Consider the following 14,284-nt stretch of genomic DNA (forward strand, 5'->3'; position numbering starts at 1 on the left):
ATGTTCTAATGCCATCCTACGTTTACCATTTTTTGTTTTTTGTTCTTCAATCATTATTTTACGTCACCACACCTTACTGATCTGTCTGCTTTGGTGGTATTCTATTAAACTCGGCCAGCTTGTCAACTCACAACTTGCTAAATTTATTGTACCCGAAAGTCATATCGTCATAGTGTACCCAAAAGTATTATGCCGGGATAGGTTTCAGGCGTTATAAAAGTTTTAAATATTATTACGTTAAATTAATGCTCTAGCGTTTGTCTTTTGCCTATCGGTCCCTACTGAGCTGCAAAGCTGTACTCGGTAAGGCAACCATGCTGAAGATGCGTCGGAATCATTCGTCGGTTGTGTTTGTTTCGTGGCAATGCCAACCATTTGTACATGTTGTTTTATTGCAATTTAAGGAGGCGGCTCAGGCAAACTACAGCTCAGTTTATTGTATTGCGATAGCTTGACAAGGCAGCACACGCTAGTAGCTGCTGGTAAGCAGTATTTCTTCACCCCCTGGTCGATGCTGGGGTATGCTTTTAAATAAAAACTTCCCTAACTTTAGGATCTCCGGTTTAGCTAACTCAACATCAGTCCGGTAAAGACTATTCTTGATTCAGTGAAAAAGAAATTTTGTGATAAAATAAATCACGGCGTTCGTATGCTAGTTTTCCGCTTTTCCCTCGCTCCGGTGTGTTTTAAATTTGCAAACGAAATGGCCTGTGCGTATATTGTCGGTAAAAGTGTGCAATCGATAGAGATGAGTTTTTAAAGTATCAAAAGGAATGGATGTGCAAAAACACTACCCAAAAGCGTTGCGCGAAATGCTTGTGCCGAAGGCTGGCCTGGCTTCCCATCCTACATATCATGTCGTTAGCGAACATATAATGTCGGTAAACTGCTAAAACCAATCGGAAATGTTGAACGTTACTAGATAGTGTTTGCAAACATCTCCTGGAAATGTGCAGGCTCTCCGGGCAAGAAAGTACCGCAACGATCTGTTCGCAATACCGCACACCGAATAGTATAAATGTGATTGTTTGACATCGCATACCGTAAATATTGTTTTCTCTTTTACCTCCAGCTTCGCCACGATTATATTTGGTCGTCGCTTCCGGGCCTCGTTTCCCATGGTTAATTTTTGCCTGTCTTGTTAATTTTACGTTTTACATTTGTGATATCAGGACAGTTATAAAGAGGGTAAAATAACGTCCTTTGTCTTTAAACATAAAACAATACACCTTTCATTTGCCTTACACAGCATATTGTTGAACCCTTAATTGCAATTTGTTACCGCGCATCGATCTGAAGTGGCGTATGCTTCACGTTTCTACTTATGTGATGTGATGTAAAAAAATAACCACAAACCACCAATTGATGACCTTACTTTTCTTTTTGTTTAACGTCAGGGAAATCTTCAAAAGATCCGGGCGCGACTCCGATGAACCATACTAGAACTTCTCAGCCTACAAACTCGTTGTGCTGCGTTGTCATCGTCAATTATGACGGATGAAACTAGAAAAGCAGACAGGCATCACGCTATATCCCGGTACGCTATACTCAACATAAGAATAAGCGCATGCAAAAAGCGGTTTCGAATCAAATAAATTACTCACATTGTTGATGGGTGTGTTGTTGAAATGTTGATTCAATCTACAAGCATAAACTCAGCAAATAAATAAAACCATCCTTCTCTATCTGAGTCTTAAAAAGTAACACACTGGAATATGTGTGTGTATATAATTTTATCTTTTTGTCGCTCTGACGTCTTTGCCGAAATAGTCTGTACACTTAATCGAAGCCTTGTTTCAGTAGTAACACTATGGATTTAACTATCCTTCTGTTTACAGTCAACACCGGGAGCATCGCAACAGACGAAACTCACACATCCATTACAGCCAGTCGATTTTATCTTAGCGATCGTTATGTTTAAATTGCATTAGAGAAGAAGCAATCCTTCTGCCTTATGAAAAGGGGATTGTGAATTAAAAACACAAGATAAAAGAAGTGGTAAAACAATAATCGTAATTTCCGTACTAAATACATCCTATTCTCTTCATAAATGCTTCAAACTGTAAATTGCTTTCTACGCCTCCCCCGTTTTCAACTCTGCCTTCCTTTTGATTAAGTAACGGATGTGTGGGAAGCGTTGTTATTAGTGGCGCTCGAGGATCGCTTGCAACTAATATGTTATTTCCGATGCGGGGTCGTATTTAAAAGTCGCTAATGCTCTTCCATGTTACTGGTAAGTTCAATATGTGCATATCACAATGAATACAACACCAAGCGTAACAATATTCGAACCAGACGCCCTTCATTACCTGCCGAACTTATTCAAAATCGTGCGCCATCGTCGTACACAAACTCGCTTCCAGATTGTTTAAGAAATCCTTAACTAGTGACCGTTATGCAGTTTTGAGAAAAAGAAGAAATGTTTTCATAGTTTACATGGACACATACATGTACTGGCAGAAATTACGTGATTTTTCGTTACGAGAAAGCAAGCGGCGCACGAATGCAGAGCAGAAAAAACCATTGCCTATTTAATAATGCATAAATTACATTTAAATTAGATTTACGGAATCGCTGTACACCGTGTCTTACGCATTACGCATGTCTTACGGGTACGGGAAACGAAGTGTAATCGCTACCGTAATCGTGTAATTCCGCTGCTCAATCTGTCCAACATTATTTTGGCTTTCATACCCTATAATCGCATGTGTAATCTGGTCAAAAAAAACATAAACAAAACACAGATATCGCTTGGCCCGATACACGAGAGACCAGCGATTACGCTTCGTTTACCGTACGCTTTACGGTACGCTTCAACTCAATTTAAACACAACTCAACTAATTTGATCTGCGATGCAGTCGCAAACACAAATTAAAATTGATGAAAAGGTTCATCAAATAAAAAACAAACAAGACTTGATTACGAAATCTCCAAAACGACCGGATTGCAAATGGATTAGGTTGATCCAAGCTCACCATTTGTATTAGAGAATGACTCGTCATGCTGGACACTCAACATATCGACGCAGAGTTTAGATCGTTTTTAATATCTAGGAATCATCTTGACACCTCAAAAGACAAAACCAATTTTTTAAATTTAGTCAATTCCCCATTTTTTCGCTGTTTTCAAAGATTGTTTACTTTTTGTGTTACATACACAACCACGAGAAAGTTACATTACGACATTACGAAACAAAACACATCACATGAATTAAATATGTTAAAATTTAAAAAAATTTGAAACTATCTTACATAGATCGATGCCGGACGCAAAGGGAAAACTCAAGTAAACTTAGATAATCGGTAGGCATTAGACCGAAGACGGACGTTACGGCAACGAAGAAGAAGGCGTAGCATACCTTCGTTTGTGAAATAAATAATTTACATTTGACGAAAACGGCATTGTACAAGGTTTTGTACACGTTAAAATTGTTTAAATCACCATTTAAACCTTATTTGTATCTCCCCCCCGCGATCGCTACAAGCATGCGCTGTTGTGTTGGAATCACACAGACAGTAAAAAAAAAAGGTATAAACTTTCGTCGCTATGTTGAGTGTTAAACGTAGTACAGCGTAATGTTATCCGGACTTCTGTGCCGAAAGGGAAAGTTTGTAGAAAAACAGAATACAATAAATTTGAACTGGCGCGTACAAAAGCAACCTCAAGAGCGCTAGTCACAGGACATTATAAAAGTAGAATGTTCTTAGAAATTATTGGGTAGTATAGTACGTTTGACATTAAAATCCTAATCCCTAGCATGTGCCTTCAACGCTACCTCTGCTCGATGCGTAGAGTGCCACGTTGCGGTAGGGTTGTTTTTTTTCACAATTTTTTAGTCACCAGACGGTAGGTGCGCCAGCCGCGTGTTGGCCCCGTGTCACTTGTCTCGCGTATGAGGTGGTGGTACGGGACCGCAGCTCCATCAGTAGCACTCCGATACTGTTCGCAACTACCTACGCCTGTGACGTGACCGGCGTCTGACAGTAAGGACATTCACGCTGGGTCGATGCACACGAGTCGCACACAACGTAGTGGTTGCAGGGTACCAGCGTGACGGAACGATTGTTCTCCTCGCACTTCATGCACTTGTTGGCCGTCGCTTGGTATAATACTTTCTCTACTTCCTCGATTTCCGCCCGCAACTTGGCCTAAAATAGAAAAGGTATGTTAGAGCGCTGGTAAGTAAAGTAGGCCTTCTGCTTATGTAACAATTTTTCAATTATTACGATAAATTGGAACATTTACAAACGAACGAAAACAAAAACGACAGGGCAACAAACCTTTTCACTGCAACAACCGAAGCCCTGCAGCAAATAGTGATCAATCTAATCTCTTACCTGAATGCTTTTCAACTTGGGCAGCGACATGCCACGCAGATCGCTCGACCGGTAGTTGGTGGTACCGGATAAGGTAAGCTGTTCCACCTTTTCTTTCAACGCCTTCACATGCGACAGCGCTTCGTCCCGCTGCTGCTCAGCAATCACCGTCTGTAAAGGAAACGTGGCACGTTAGCGACCATCATTACCGGCCTACGTTAGAACGGGATGAGTTCAATGTGCGTTTTACCTTGCGATTGCTCTCCTCCATCTGCGCCTTCCAGGCTTCGCAGGCGTTCGTCGCCTGTAGGACATGCTCCTCCCAGTTGAGCATCTGCTGCTGTTGGGCCGTCTTGTTCATCTCTTCCCGCATGCGATTGATGCCGTCCGCTATCATCGGCGATATCGCGTACTGGTTTGGCGTCATCGACTTGACGGCGGCAACAGCCATCGATGCCTGATGCTGCAGCTGGTGCTGCAACTGTTGCGCCTGCTGCTGCTGTTGTACTTGATGTTGCTGCTGTTGTTGCTGCTGCTGTTGCTGTTGTTGTTGCTGCTGTTGCTGCTGTTGCTGCTGTTGCTGCTGCTGCTGTTGTTGCTGCTGCTGCTGCTGCTGAGGCTGTTGCGACTGGTGGTGTTGACTGTCAGCGAACAGCATATTAGTTGTGGTACTACTTAGCTCACTATTCAGTGGATTCAAATCAGGCATTCGTCTGCAAAGCAAAAGCCAGGTCGAGGTCGTAGTAGTGTGTGTGTGAGTGTACGGGGGGAGGAGGCGTTGCCAAAGGGGCGCGCAAGCAAAGCAGAAAGGGAACAGGCTGCTGCTTCGCTCCTTAGAACTTACCTGATTTCCGGGCTGGCGGACAGCCCGTCGCCGAGCACCGGCGATATTATGTGCGGTTGGAAGAAGAGATTATCGGTGTGATTGTGCCCGTAGGAGTTGCTGCTCAGCTTCGGCGCCGAGCCGCTGCCGATGTGATGCGTGCCGAATGGATCGTTCAGGCCGAATAAATTCGAGTGCGACGACGGACTGAAGTTGTGACCTAGAGAGCTGCCAGGAATGTTAACCGGTGCGGACGTGCCCTGGAGAATGCCTGTAAACACAGTGGCAGCAAGAAGCGAGCGAATCGGTGAATGGTCTGTGCCGCGGGCAAGTGTTCGGTGCCCAACACTCCCGACCCAAACCCTTCTGCTTACCAGAGATGGAATTGCCCATCGGTGAACCGGGAATGTTGACCGGTGCCGAGCTGCTAGCTAGCAACCCGGCCGAGGTCAGACCGGACATTGGATTTTCCAGCCCGTGTAGGTTATCACGCCGGCCCAAATCGTCTGCCGAGCGAGAAAAAAAACCGTCATATTAATATGATCTAACCTGCTTCTGACTGCAAACAGACTGAAACTTACACATGGTATCTAGAGGTGAGCCTATATTACGTAGGTTAAACGTGAGACACATTCGCTTGCGCTGCTCACGCTCCATCGGGTTGAGCGTGGGATCATTGTCGATAGCTACCATCTGGGAAAAGTGGCGGAAAAGCAGTTTGTTTACACATGTGGTCATTTTATCTTAAATCACAATAAAAGTGTGATTCAAATGTGAAGCAAAAGTGTTCTTTTGCAGAAACAATAATCACTGTCAAACGCACCTGTTTCGGAAGGTCCGAATTGAAGTCAAGATTGGACAGCAAAGAGCTACCGCCGCCGCCGGCGCCACCTCCCGCTCCGCTGCCATTGCTTCCGCCGTTTGGACCGCCGTTGCTTAGCAGGCCGAGCCCGCAAAGCGGATTGCCACCGCCGCTACCGTGACCATTGCCGAGCAGGTTGGCGTTCGCCTTTTGGTGCTGCAGCTGCGAACCGGGTGCCTTGTTGTGCGAGCTGTGGTTCGAACCGAGACTGCTGGTGCTGGCCGATTCGCTGCTCTCGGCGCTGCCGTTCTGCAGCAGCTGGAAGTACGAAAGATTCTGCGCGGGTTAAGCTCGAGACCGTCCTCCGGGTGGTCCGCTGCCCCCCATTCCACCATTCCTAGAAACTCACCCCTAGCTCGTGGTTCTCCTTTTTGCTACCGACCACACCGCTTCCGATCGGACCGCCGGTGGAGTTTGCGCTGGGCCCCAGCCCACCGAGTACGCCCGGCGGTGGTCCGACGACGCCCGAGCCACCCACACTGCCACCGGAAGTCCCGGCACCGCCCGCACCTGCACCACCGTTACTTCCACCACCGTCGCCCGACGGAAGCACCGAGGACAACATGTCGCTCAGGGCAAGCGAGTCAAGCTCGCGACTGATGTCCTCCGGTAGATACGCTATGGAAAGAGCAATAAAGGTAAATATTATTTGCCGTTCGATTTCCTCTTCGCTTTTAAAGCTAACATATTTCCTTGCTAAAACAACATGTTTGAAACTATGAAAAAACTGAGCGCGTTAAATAATTCTACCAGTAAAGGACTTCAGCAAGCTTTTCTTCGATACAAGAATGTTGTTTCCTGTTTAAAAAAAAACATGGAAGCGGTAGAAGAAGTCTATTCAAACACATTCTCGGATATGTAAGGAAGGAAAACAAAGTAAAATAAAAATGATTTCGTCCACTAACATAATGGAGGAGCCTGTCTTCCTGCGTGGTCTTGTTTTGATCAAAATAATCTACCTCATGATTACCGCATTTAATTCAGCATTGACGTAATTGTTATGATCGACAAACGCAATCGCAATCATAAAGAATATCATAATAAAATATATATAAACAAAATCTTTCCAACGCTGTTACTCAGAATGCGCAGATAATCAGAATGTTGATATATTAGCATGAAGCGAACAATAAAATCATTGACGCCGAGATAGGTTGAAGTTGCTAACAACGCCTACAAAGAAGAGCATTATGAACAGAGGAAAAATTAAAAACCTTGTTGTTTAGAAGAGAAATACTTATTGATGTAAAAGCGATCACGCTGTAAGAGCGATGTTTATCGTCCAACTCATTTCTACAACTTGTTGTGAATGTTTCGCGATTGAAATGGTTTTACGGGTGCTATTCGTTTGACCGGATACTTACGCTCTACGTGCGCGAAGGCGCAAAACACCGAGCGCGGACAGTAGCCGGCCTGCTGGACGTCGTTGCACTTGGTCGACTTGTAGATCTCCGGGTGGAACTGTTGCTCCGTGCGCGTGTGGCAGTACTGGCAGTTTTCGCCGGCCTCACAGTTGGCCGGCTCGCCCCACTCCTCGCCGTGCTTGACGTTCGGGCACGGGGTCGAGCTGCGGGGAAGAATAAAACGGAAAACGGTGTGTCAGAAGGCGTGAAGTGTCGACGACCAGCAACGACTCCCCCTCTCCGTACCGGTACTTGTACTTCCGCGGGCTGCGCCGCTTGTCCTTGCTGTTGTGGAACTGCGGGCAGGCGTAGCCCTGCCGGCACAGCCGCGGCGGACGCTTGCACGGTTCCGTCTTGTAGTGCGCCAGCACGTAGTTCGTGTCCTGCCACTTCGGGTCCTCGTTCATCAGGTTGCGCTCCTTGTCGAGCACGTTCGGCCCGTTCAGCCCCTCGCCCGTCACCTCCGCGTTCTGCAGCGCCTCCAGCTCCTTGATGTCGTACACCGGCGGCCGCTGGTCGTGGATGCCGTGCGCGAACGCGCAGTGGTGCCCATTCTTCACGCAGTACCCACGCGTATCCGTGTCGTGCACGCACATGCACGTCTTGTAGTAACGCAGATGGTACCGCCGCTCCGTGTCACCAGCGGTGCGGTGCAGAAAGGGGCAGCTGAAACAAAAAAAATAAGGAAAACCAAATGCGTGAAGCTTAGAACTCTCTCTCTCTCTCTCTCTCTCTCTCGCTCTCTCCACACGCCCTCTAGCTCTTCTAGGACAACTGCCGTGAAAATGTAACATTCAGTCAACTCGTTATCCTTGTTTTCCAACACACGGTCACTATCTAACCTTGAAGTAACGTTTCACACGGTGGTAACATCAAAAACCGCCGTCGCAATACACCCTAAGACCCGGTCAACGGTCAAGAAAGGCCATTTTTTTCTACCCCGCACTTCGACCAGCACTCCACTGGTTGCTGGCCCTTCTTTTCACACGTGCCACGTGTCGGAATGTCGGTGGAAATGGGCATTCTGGCGACGGTATTCGTTACGGGAGGCAGCCGGGGGTTGATTGTTGATTCTTTTCTCCAACGACAAACTGCAATACGGATGGACGCAGTGACGTTTGAGAGTTTGATTGCTGGGATGAAACACGTGCTGGTTGGTGGTTGGTGGTGACCTTCTTTTTTTGTTTTTTGAATGATGCTTCTGCATAAGAAAGAGTTGCATTTGATTGTTAGCACCAGAGGGCGGGTGATGCACTTTTCTCGCAAACTTGTTTGACGAAGCGGGCGGGCACGTTTTGCTGGCTTTGAATGTCTTTGTGGGGCGTTTAGTTTTAACAGTGAACTTCGGTTATACCAAAAGTTATTTCCACTGGTCGTGAAGGCAGGACTTCGAGAACATATGGATTGTTTTTAATAGCGGTATTTTAATAAATATTGTCTGCATGTGAAAGTGGAAAACATTGCAAAAATAATAACAAACCCTCCCGTAACATAATTTCATGAAAGGAATATTTTCAACAGGCATCAATAATTTCATTGGGTCTATATTTTTCAGCGAGGCCCCCCGATGCGAACCATATGCTTGCAAATGCATCGTCATGCTGGCCGTTTCGATGATGCTGCGTTACAAATTAATAACGCACCCGCCCCCCCAGCAACAACATCACCCACGACGGCGAATGGAATCTCAAATGCAGACGCCACAGCTGAAACGCATTATAGTCCGCCAACTTGTGTGCAGCAACCCGTGTGGCCGGTTCATCGTCACAACTCCTATGGGATTTTATTTTTCTACCCTCGCTCGTGAGATGAATTTTGTTTTCGTTTTACAAGCGCGTTCAAGTAGCATTGGACGGTCATTGGACGCGAAAATGCAACCGAAGCACCGAACGGTTTTTGATTGCCGGTTCTGTGGAAGTGGCTGATAGATTTAGACCGGTCCGATGAGCTTCGTTCGAATGACGAGCAAACAAGATTGTCTCCAGCGGCAAGAGACTTTAAAGGTCGAGTTCGCAAGCCAGCTTCGTGCGGAATGCAGAACCTGAGATAAGATGCAATCATTCAACGTTTACTGTAGGAAAACATGTAAGCAAAATAGAAACGGAAGGAAGGAACAAATTTATGGTACTGTATTAATCAATAAACAGCGTGACCGATAAAGAAAAGATTTACTTCCAAACATATGTTATCATTCTGGCAAGATGTATAACTACCATCAAATATACCCATCCTTGGTGGAGGTTTTGCTCAATCGATCCGCAAGTTAACGCATTTATTTTTTACTGCCTCAATGCCCCCACCACAAATGTGCAAACACGATCACTGATAATTTTATTCTGATCGTCTGTGATCGACGGCGGGAAATGATTATTCATGCTGCGCTGGAAGCTGAAAACGGGCGAAATATTGTCATAAAACTTGACCTTTTGAGCGGCAGCAATCTCTCTCCCGGGCAGCCAGGCAACTGGTTTTGCATTTGGTATTTTAATCGTTTGCTTTAACGATTGGGTTGTTTTTGAACGGCTTTTCTTGATGATAAGTGAACGTCACACAAAAAATACCATTTTGAGCTGGGTTGATTAAAGTTTGCGCCCTTCTTTTGTCACACGCAATAGTCGGTACTGAAGGTAACATCCTTTTTCCTCGCACAATTTATATACACTTAAGGGTTAGGTTTAAAAAACCACACTATTTTTCAAAAACAAATTTGTTTTATTTTCTTTTATGCATCTGCAGCAAACGGTCATTTTATTTTCAATTCTTCAACATTCATCAACTAATGATGAACAATGTTCAAAACCTTTGGTCAATGAATGCGGCTTTCTTGGATTAAACCAGCAAAAAAGGAAAATAGAAAATGCAACTGAAAACTTCTTTTTGATTTTACCTTTTGGCACAACATTTCGTGCACAGCAATCTGAGCTGGCAAAAGGAGAAACAACAAACGCTAGTCCTACTTCAAACGTCGGTCACGCTTTTCATGTGAGACCGACTGCACAAAGTGTAAACAGATGTGCATACAAAAGCGACTCACGGCATGTGTTTCGTTTGCTTTGATTGGCAAATTTTAAATCCACCAATAGCGCAATGATGACGTTAGTGGATGGGATACGTTTCCACATTAGTTTGAAGCTTACGAGTTCGAAAACAAAAAAGATTTGAAGTAAAAATCGTCGTCGTCCCAACGCAGCGCGTCGTGCGTGCGAGATCAGCCGATCCCGGGAGCGTTTGTTTGTGCAGTTTTATGGTCTGTGGTCAAGATTTGCCCCCCCCCCCCCCCCCCCCCTCCCTCCTCATGGCGACGAATGTCGTAAAAGTTTAAAAGGCAGTAAACAAAAGCGTTAAGCGGAGTACTACTACGAGGAATTCCCATTTGTTGTAAAAGTCCATTGTAAGGCGTTCACGTTGGCGTTTTATTTGTCTTCTTGTGAGCAGCCGAAAAATGTACGCAACACCTTGCCGAGAGGCAACGATCTGCTGAAGCTCTTTCTCTTTCATACATCCACATCTCAACATTAAGAAAGCGACACAGAGAGGGAGAGAGAGAGAGAAAAAAAGATAAAGAGAGAGAGGGAGATAAATTGCAATCATTTTGCCACACGAATACGCGCAGGCGCACCTTCCAAGCAATTTACTTTGTTTCACCTTTGTTCCGAGCACACACACAAACACGCAAACATACTATGCTGTTTGATACATATTACATATATATATTATATCATTTAACTATGTTTATATATGAATGAACATGAGCATGCCTCCACACCGACACGCATCGAGTGTGCAGATGCATTTCGCACAGATGCACAGAACGCAAAACAAATGGGAAGAAAAACGGGCCAAAACAAAAGAAAACTCTAGCAGTATAAAATAAATAAACCAAGATGGCGCAAGCGGACGCGCGGCCCACACCAACACATGCAGCCGCGCGTGTGTGTGTCGGAAAATGGGTAATCCCCGCCGATATGTGAAGAGGGCAACATCGACATCGTCATCGACATCCCAATCGTCGTTCCCTTGTAGAGATCAACCAAAACAATGCACCATCGAACTGGCCGATCCGGCCCAGGCGGAATGGAAACCGGAAGCAACAAGGGGCGGGAGGAACAATGTGCAATTTGTGCAAGATGGGACAGCGCCGGATTTGACTCGACGGGCTAATGCAAGTGCATTTGCACCAGGCGTATTGGCCCGATATGGCGACGTTGTTATCAAAATAAAAACATCCCGTTTTCGCCATTTCCGCTCGCCCGAGTGTGCGCGTGTGTTTGTGTGTGCAATTGCACGCACGCTCCCTCCCTGAATGGAGGAAAGTGTGGAAAAGGTGAACGTACACAACCGTACACTGCCATAATGTAGCATTTTCTTTTCTAACGTAACAGCAGCGGTGCGCGGAAAAGGGAGAAGGGTCGGGGGGTGGAAGCATAAGCAAGCTTGCGCCGCAGCGTCGCAGCAAAAGAACAAAGCAACAATGCCCGTAAGGGGCTCGACCACGGGTGTGGGGAGGTGGATGGGGGGGGAAGGCTTGCAATACGCACAATACAAGTTAGTGAAGAAAGCTATGAATTTTACAGTTGTCTCGAGAAAGAACGGACCGATTGGGCTTATCAGCGCAAAAAGTTAGCACGAGTAGCATAAATGCCAGCTTTCAACCTGGAGCAGGCATTTTTGGCATCCGAAATGCTGTTTTGACGAAAGCGCAGGCTGGTTGGCTTTGTTTTGTTTTCAAGCACACAATTTGTAATGACGTTTTAGCAAATCGCTAGAAGCTAGGAGAGGCAGGGGATGGTGTACGGTATGGACCCAGCTAAAGGTCACGGAGGGACACAAACACACATACGCGGACGTACACGCACACAGCTGGGGGGATATGTTTTTCTTGCATTTTACGACGCAACGAATGGATGCTGGAGAGTGGATAGCGGGGTAGGCGGTAAGGGATGGGACAGCCACACGTGCCTCAACGCCTCCGTTCCCCTCGGCCCGCGAAGGTCGGAGGGCGCACCTTTGGCCAGCGAGCCAGGAGCTGGCGTTTAATGTGACGACGACGCACTTGTCCCATGGATCGCCAGCGTTTCCGATTTTCTCCCCGCGCGCATTACTTACTCGTCCCCGTCCGGGCATATTCCGGTCGTTTCGTCGTACTTCGGGCAGTAGTTATCGGCACTGTAGTTGAACGAACCGTCCCGTCTGCGTACGGGACGGCGGCGGCGCTGGTTCATAAAGTGCCAGTTGAAGCACACGAACGGCCGATGTTGATTGCATTTGTGCTGCAGGAACGAGGGGCACTGTTCGACGCGGAACTCCTTCAGATAGCTGCACCACCGCCAGCAGGCCGGAACACCGGAGCCAGAAAGACAGAAAAACACACACACAAGAGAACCATTTTCAGTAAGGGGACGCTGCTGGCGCTGGCGGGTGGCGTGTGCCGTATGTGTGGCTCGCGGCCACACGAGCCACCGGCCACGGGTGGTCGAGGTTGGCGAGAGGGAGGGGGAGGACGGCGGGAATACAGGTGACACCCGCAGGTACGCCGCGGCGCTTGTCCGCCATTAGCTTGCCCCCGCACCAACTCCCCCTCCCCCAACAACCATCACTACCACCACCACCCCACGGGGGCAAGGAAGAAGACGCCACTAACTACTCACGTATAATGGTTCGGTTTTTCCGTTTGCGTTGTAAACAATGATTTTGTTGGGTCCGAAGACGCCATTTTTTTATGGTTTGTTTATCTAGCTTCACTGCGTGCGATCGCTCGACGGTTCGCTCCCTCTACTGGAGCATAGTTAACAGAAAAAAGAATATTGCGTTTTTACTTTTCATTAACACTACGTCGTCCACGGTACGACCGAATCTCGCTACGTATGTATATTCGCTACAACTGCCAGCTCTTTGTGAATTGAGCGTTTGCTAGGGTGCGCTTGTGACGCTTCATTCATGAACCATCGCGCACTACGTCGTTCACGACACTGGAGTGAGTGTCGACTGTTTGGCAGGTCCACCATCGCGAATCGGGAAAATTTGACATTGAATTCCAGGGGAATTATATGGAAAGTTCATGCCCAAAGGGCGTTGAACCGGTAGTTGACCGGTAGACTCCAGAGGAGTCACCCAGCGCATCCCTGGAGAACTGTGGCAGTGGGACAGTGGGCCATGCCGCGGCCAAAACCAAGCCTGTCAAACAGCTGCTCCTGTAGGTTCACTTTAGGGTATGATATGTTAGTCCAATAAAGCTTGTATAACTATAGGTAATCCAACTTGGTGCGGTAAGCTGCTGCAATGTGTCGATGCTATCTGCCAAATCATCAAACAGGAGCTGATACAAAATGTTTAATTTTACACGCTTTCTAGACTGCACCGTCGCGCTGTATTCTGGACGCCCCGTTACACAAAAACTATTGTAAAGAAGTGCTTTTGTGTTTTCATTTTCACCCGTGCATTTCCGTGGTTTGAATTTTACCAGCCACCAATAAACTTACATTGTGAATAGACCCAATAAACCCCCTTCTTTAAGCCCTCTCTAATATCGGTAGAGTATTTACATGATCGACAAAAAGATAGACTTTTCAAAAATCTTATCCACTCTAGAAACCAGAGATTCATAAATAACCATGGAAAATTTGGAAAAAAGGACTATAACGCGCTGTTGTGGAAGGAGAATTTGTATTAGTTGGAATAGTTTAAATTGTTCCCTTTTTAAACAATTAAAGAAACATATAATGACCATTAGCCAACAAGAGAAATCCATTGTTGATCGATCAACTGTGGCATTCTATCCAGTGGGTGCCTGTTCTCTGACGTCACATTTAATAATTGATAAATGAGTGACCATTTCCGTCATCCATTCCACTTCCTTCCTTCTTCTTCAATGGTTTGTAT

The 14,284-nt window shown here is 46.3% G+C and overlaps 1 protein-coding gene across 1 annotated transcript; it reads right to left on the bottom strand.

Moving 5' to 3' along the window:
- Nucleotides 1-3,823: 3,823 nt before the first annotated feature.
- Nucleotides 3,824-13,231, bottom strand: LOC131290375 (RING finger protein unkempt homolog). Its single transcript, XM_058319526.1, has 13 exons — nt 13,054-13,231; nt 12,512-12,721; nt 7,652-8,071; nt 7,367-7,569; nt 6,352-6,620; nt 5,964-6,278; nt 5,722-5,833; nt 5,515-5,646; nt 5,162-5,411; nt 4,808-5,030; nt 4,568-4,657; nt 4,339-4,488; nt 3,824-4,149 (listed from the first exon to the last, which is right to left on the bottom strand). Exons 1-13 carry the CDS (start codon nt 13,116-13,118, stop codon nt 3,955-3,957), a joined length of 2,634 nt encoding a protein of 877 aa, XP_058175509.1. The 5' UTR covers nt 13,119-13,231; the 3' UTR covers nt 3,824-3,954.
- Between the last annotated feature and the right edge of the window lie 1,053 nt (nt 13,232-14,284).

Source organism: Anopheles ziemanni, chromosome X (assembly GCF_943734765.1).
Source record: "Anopheles ziemanni chromosome X, idAnoZiCoDA_A2_x.2, whole genome shotgun sequence".
Classification (NCBI taxonomy): Eukaryota; Metazoa; Arthropoda; class Insecta; order Diptera; family Culicidae; genus Anopheles; species Anopheles ziemanni.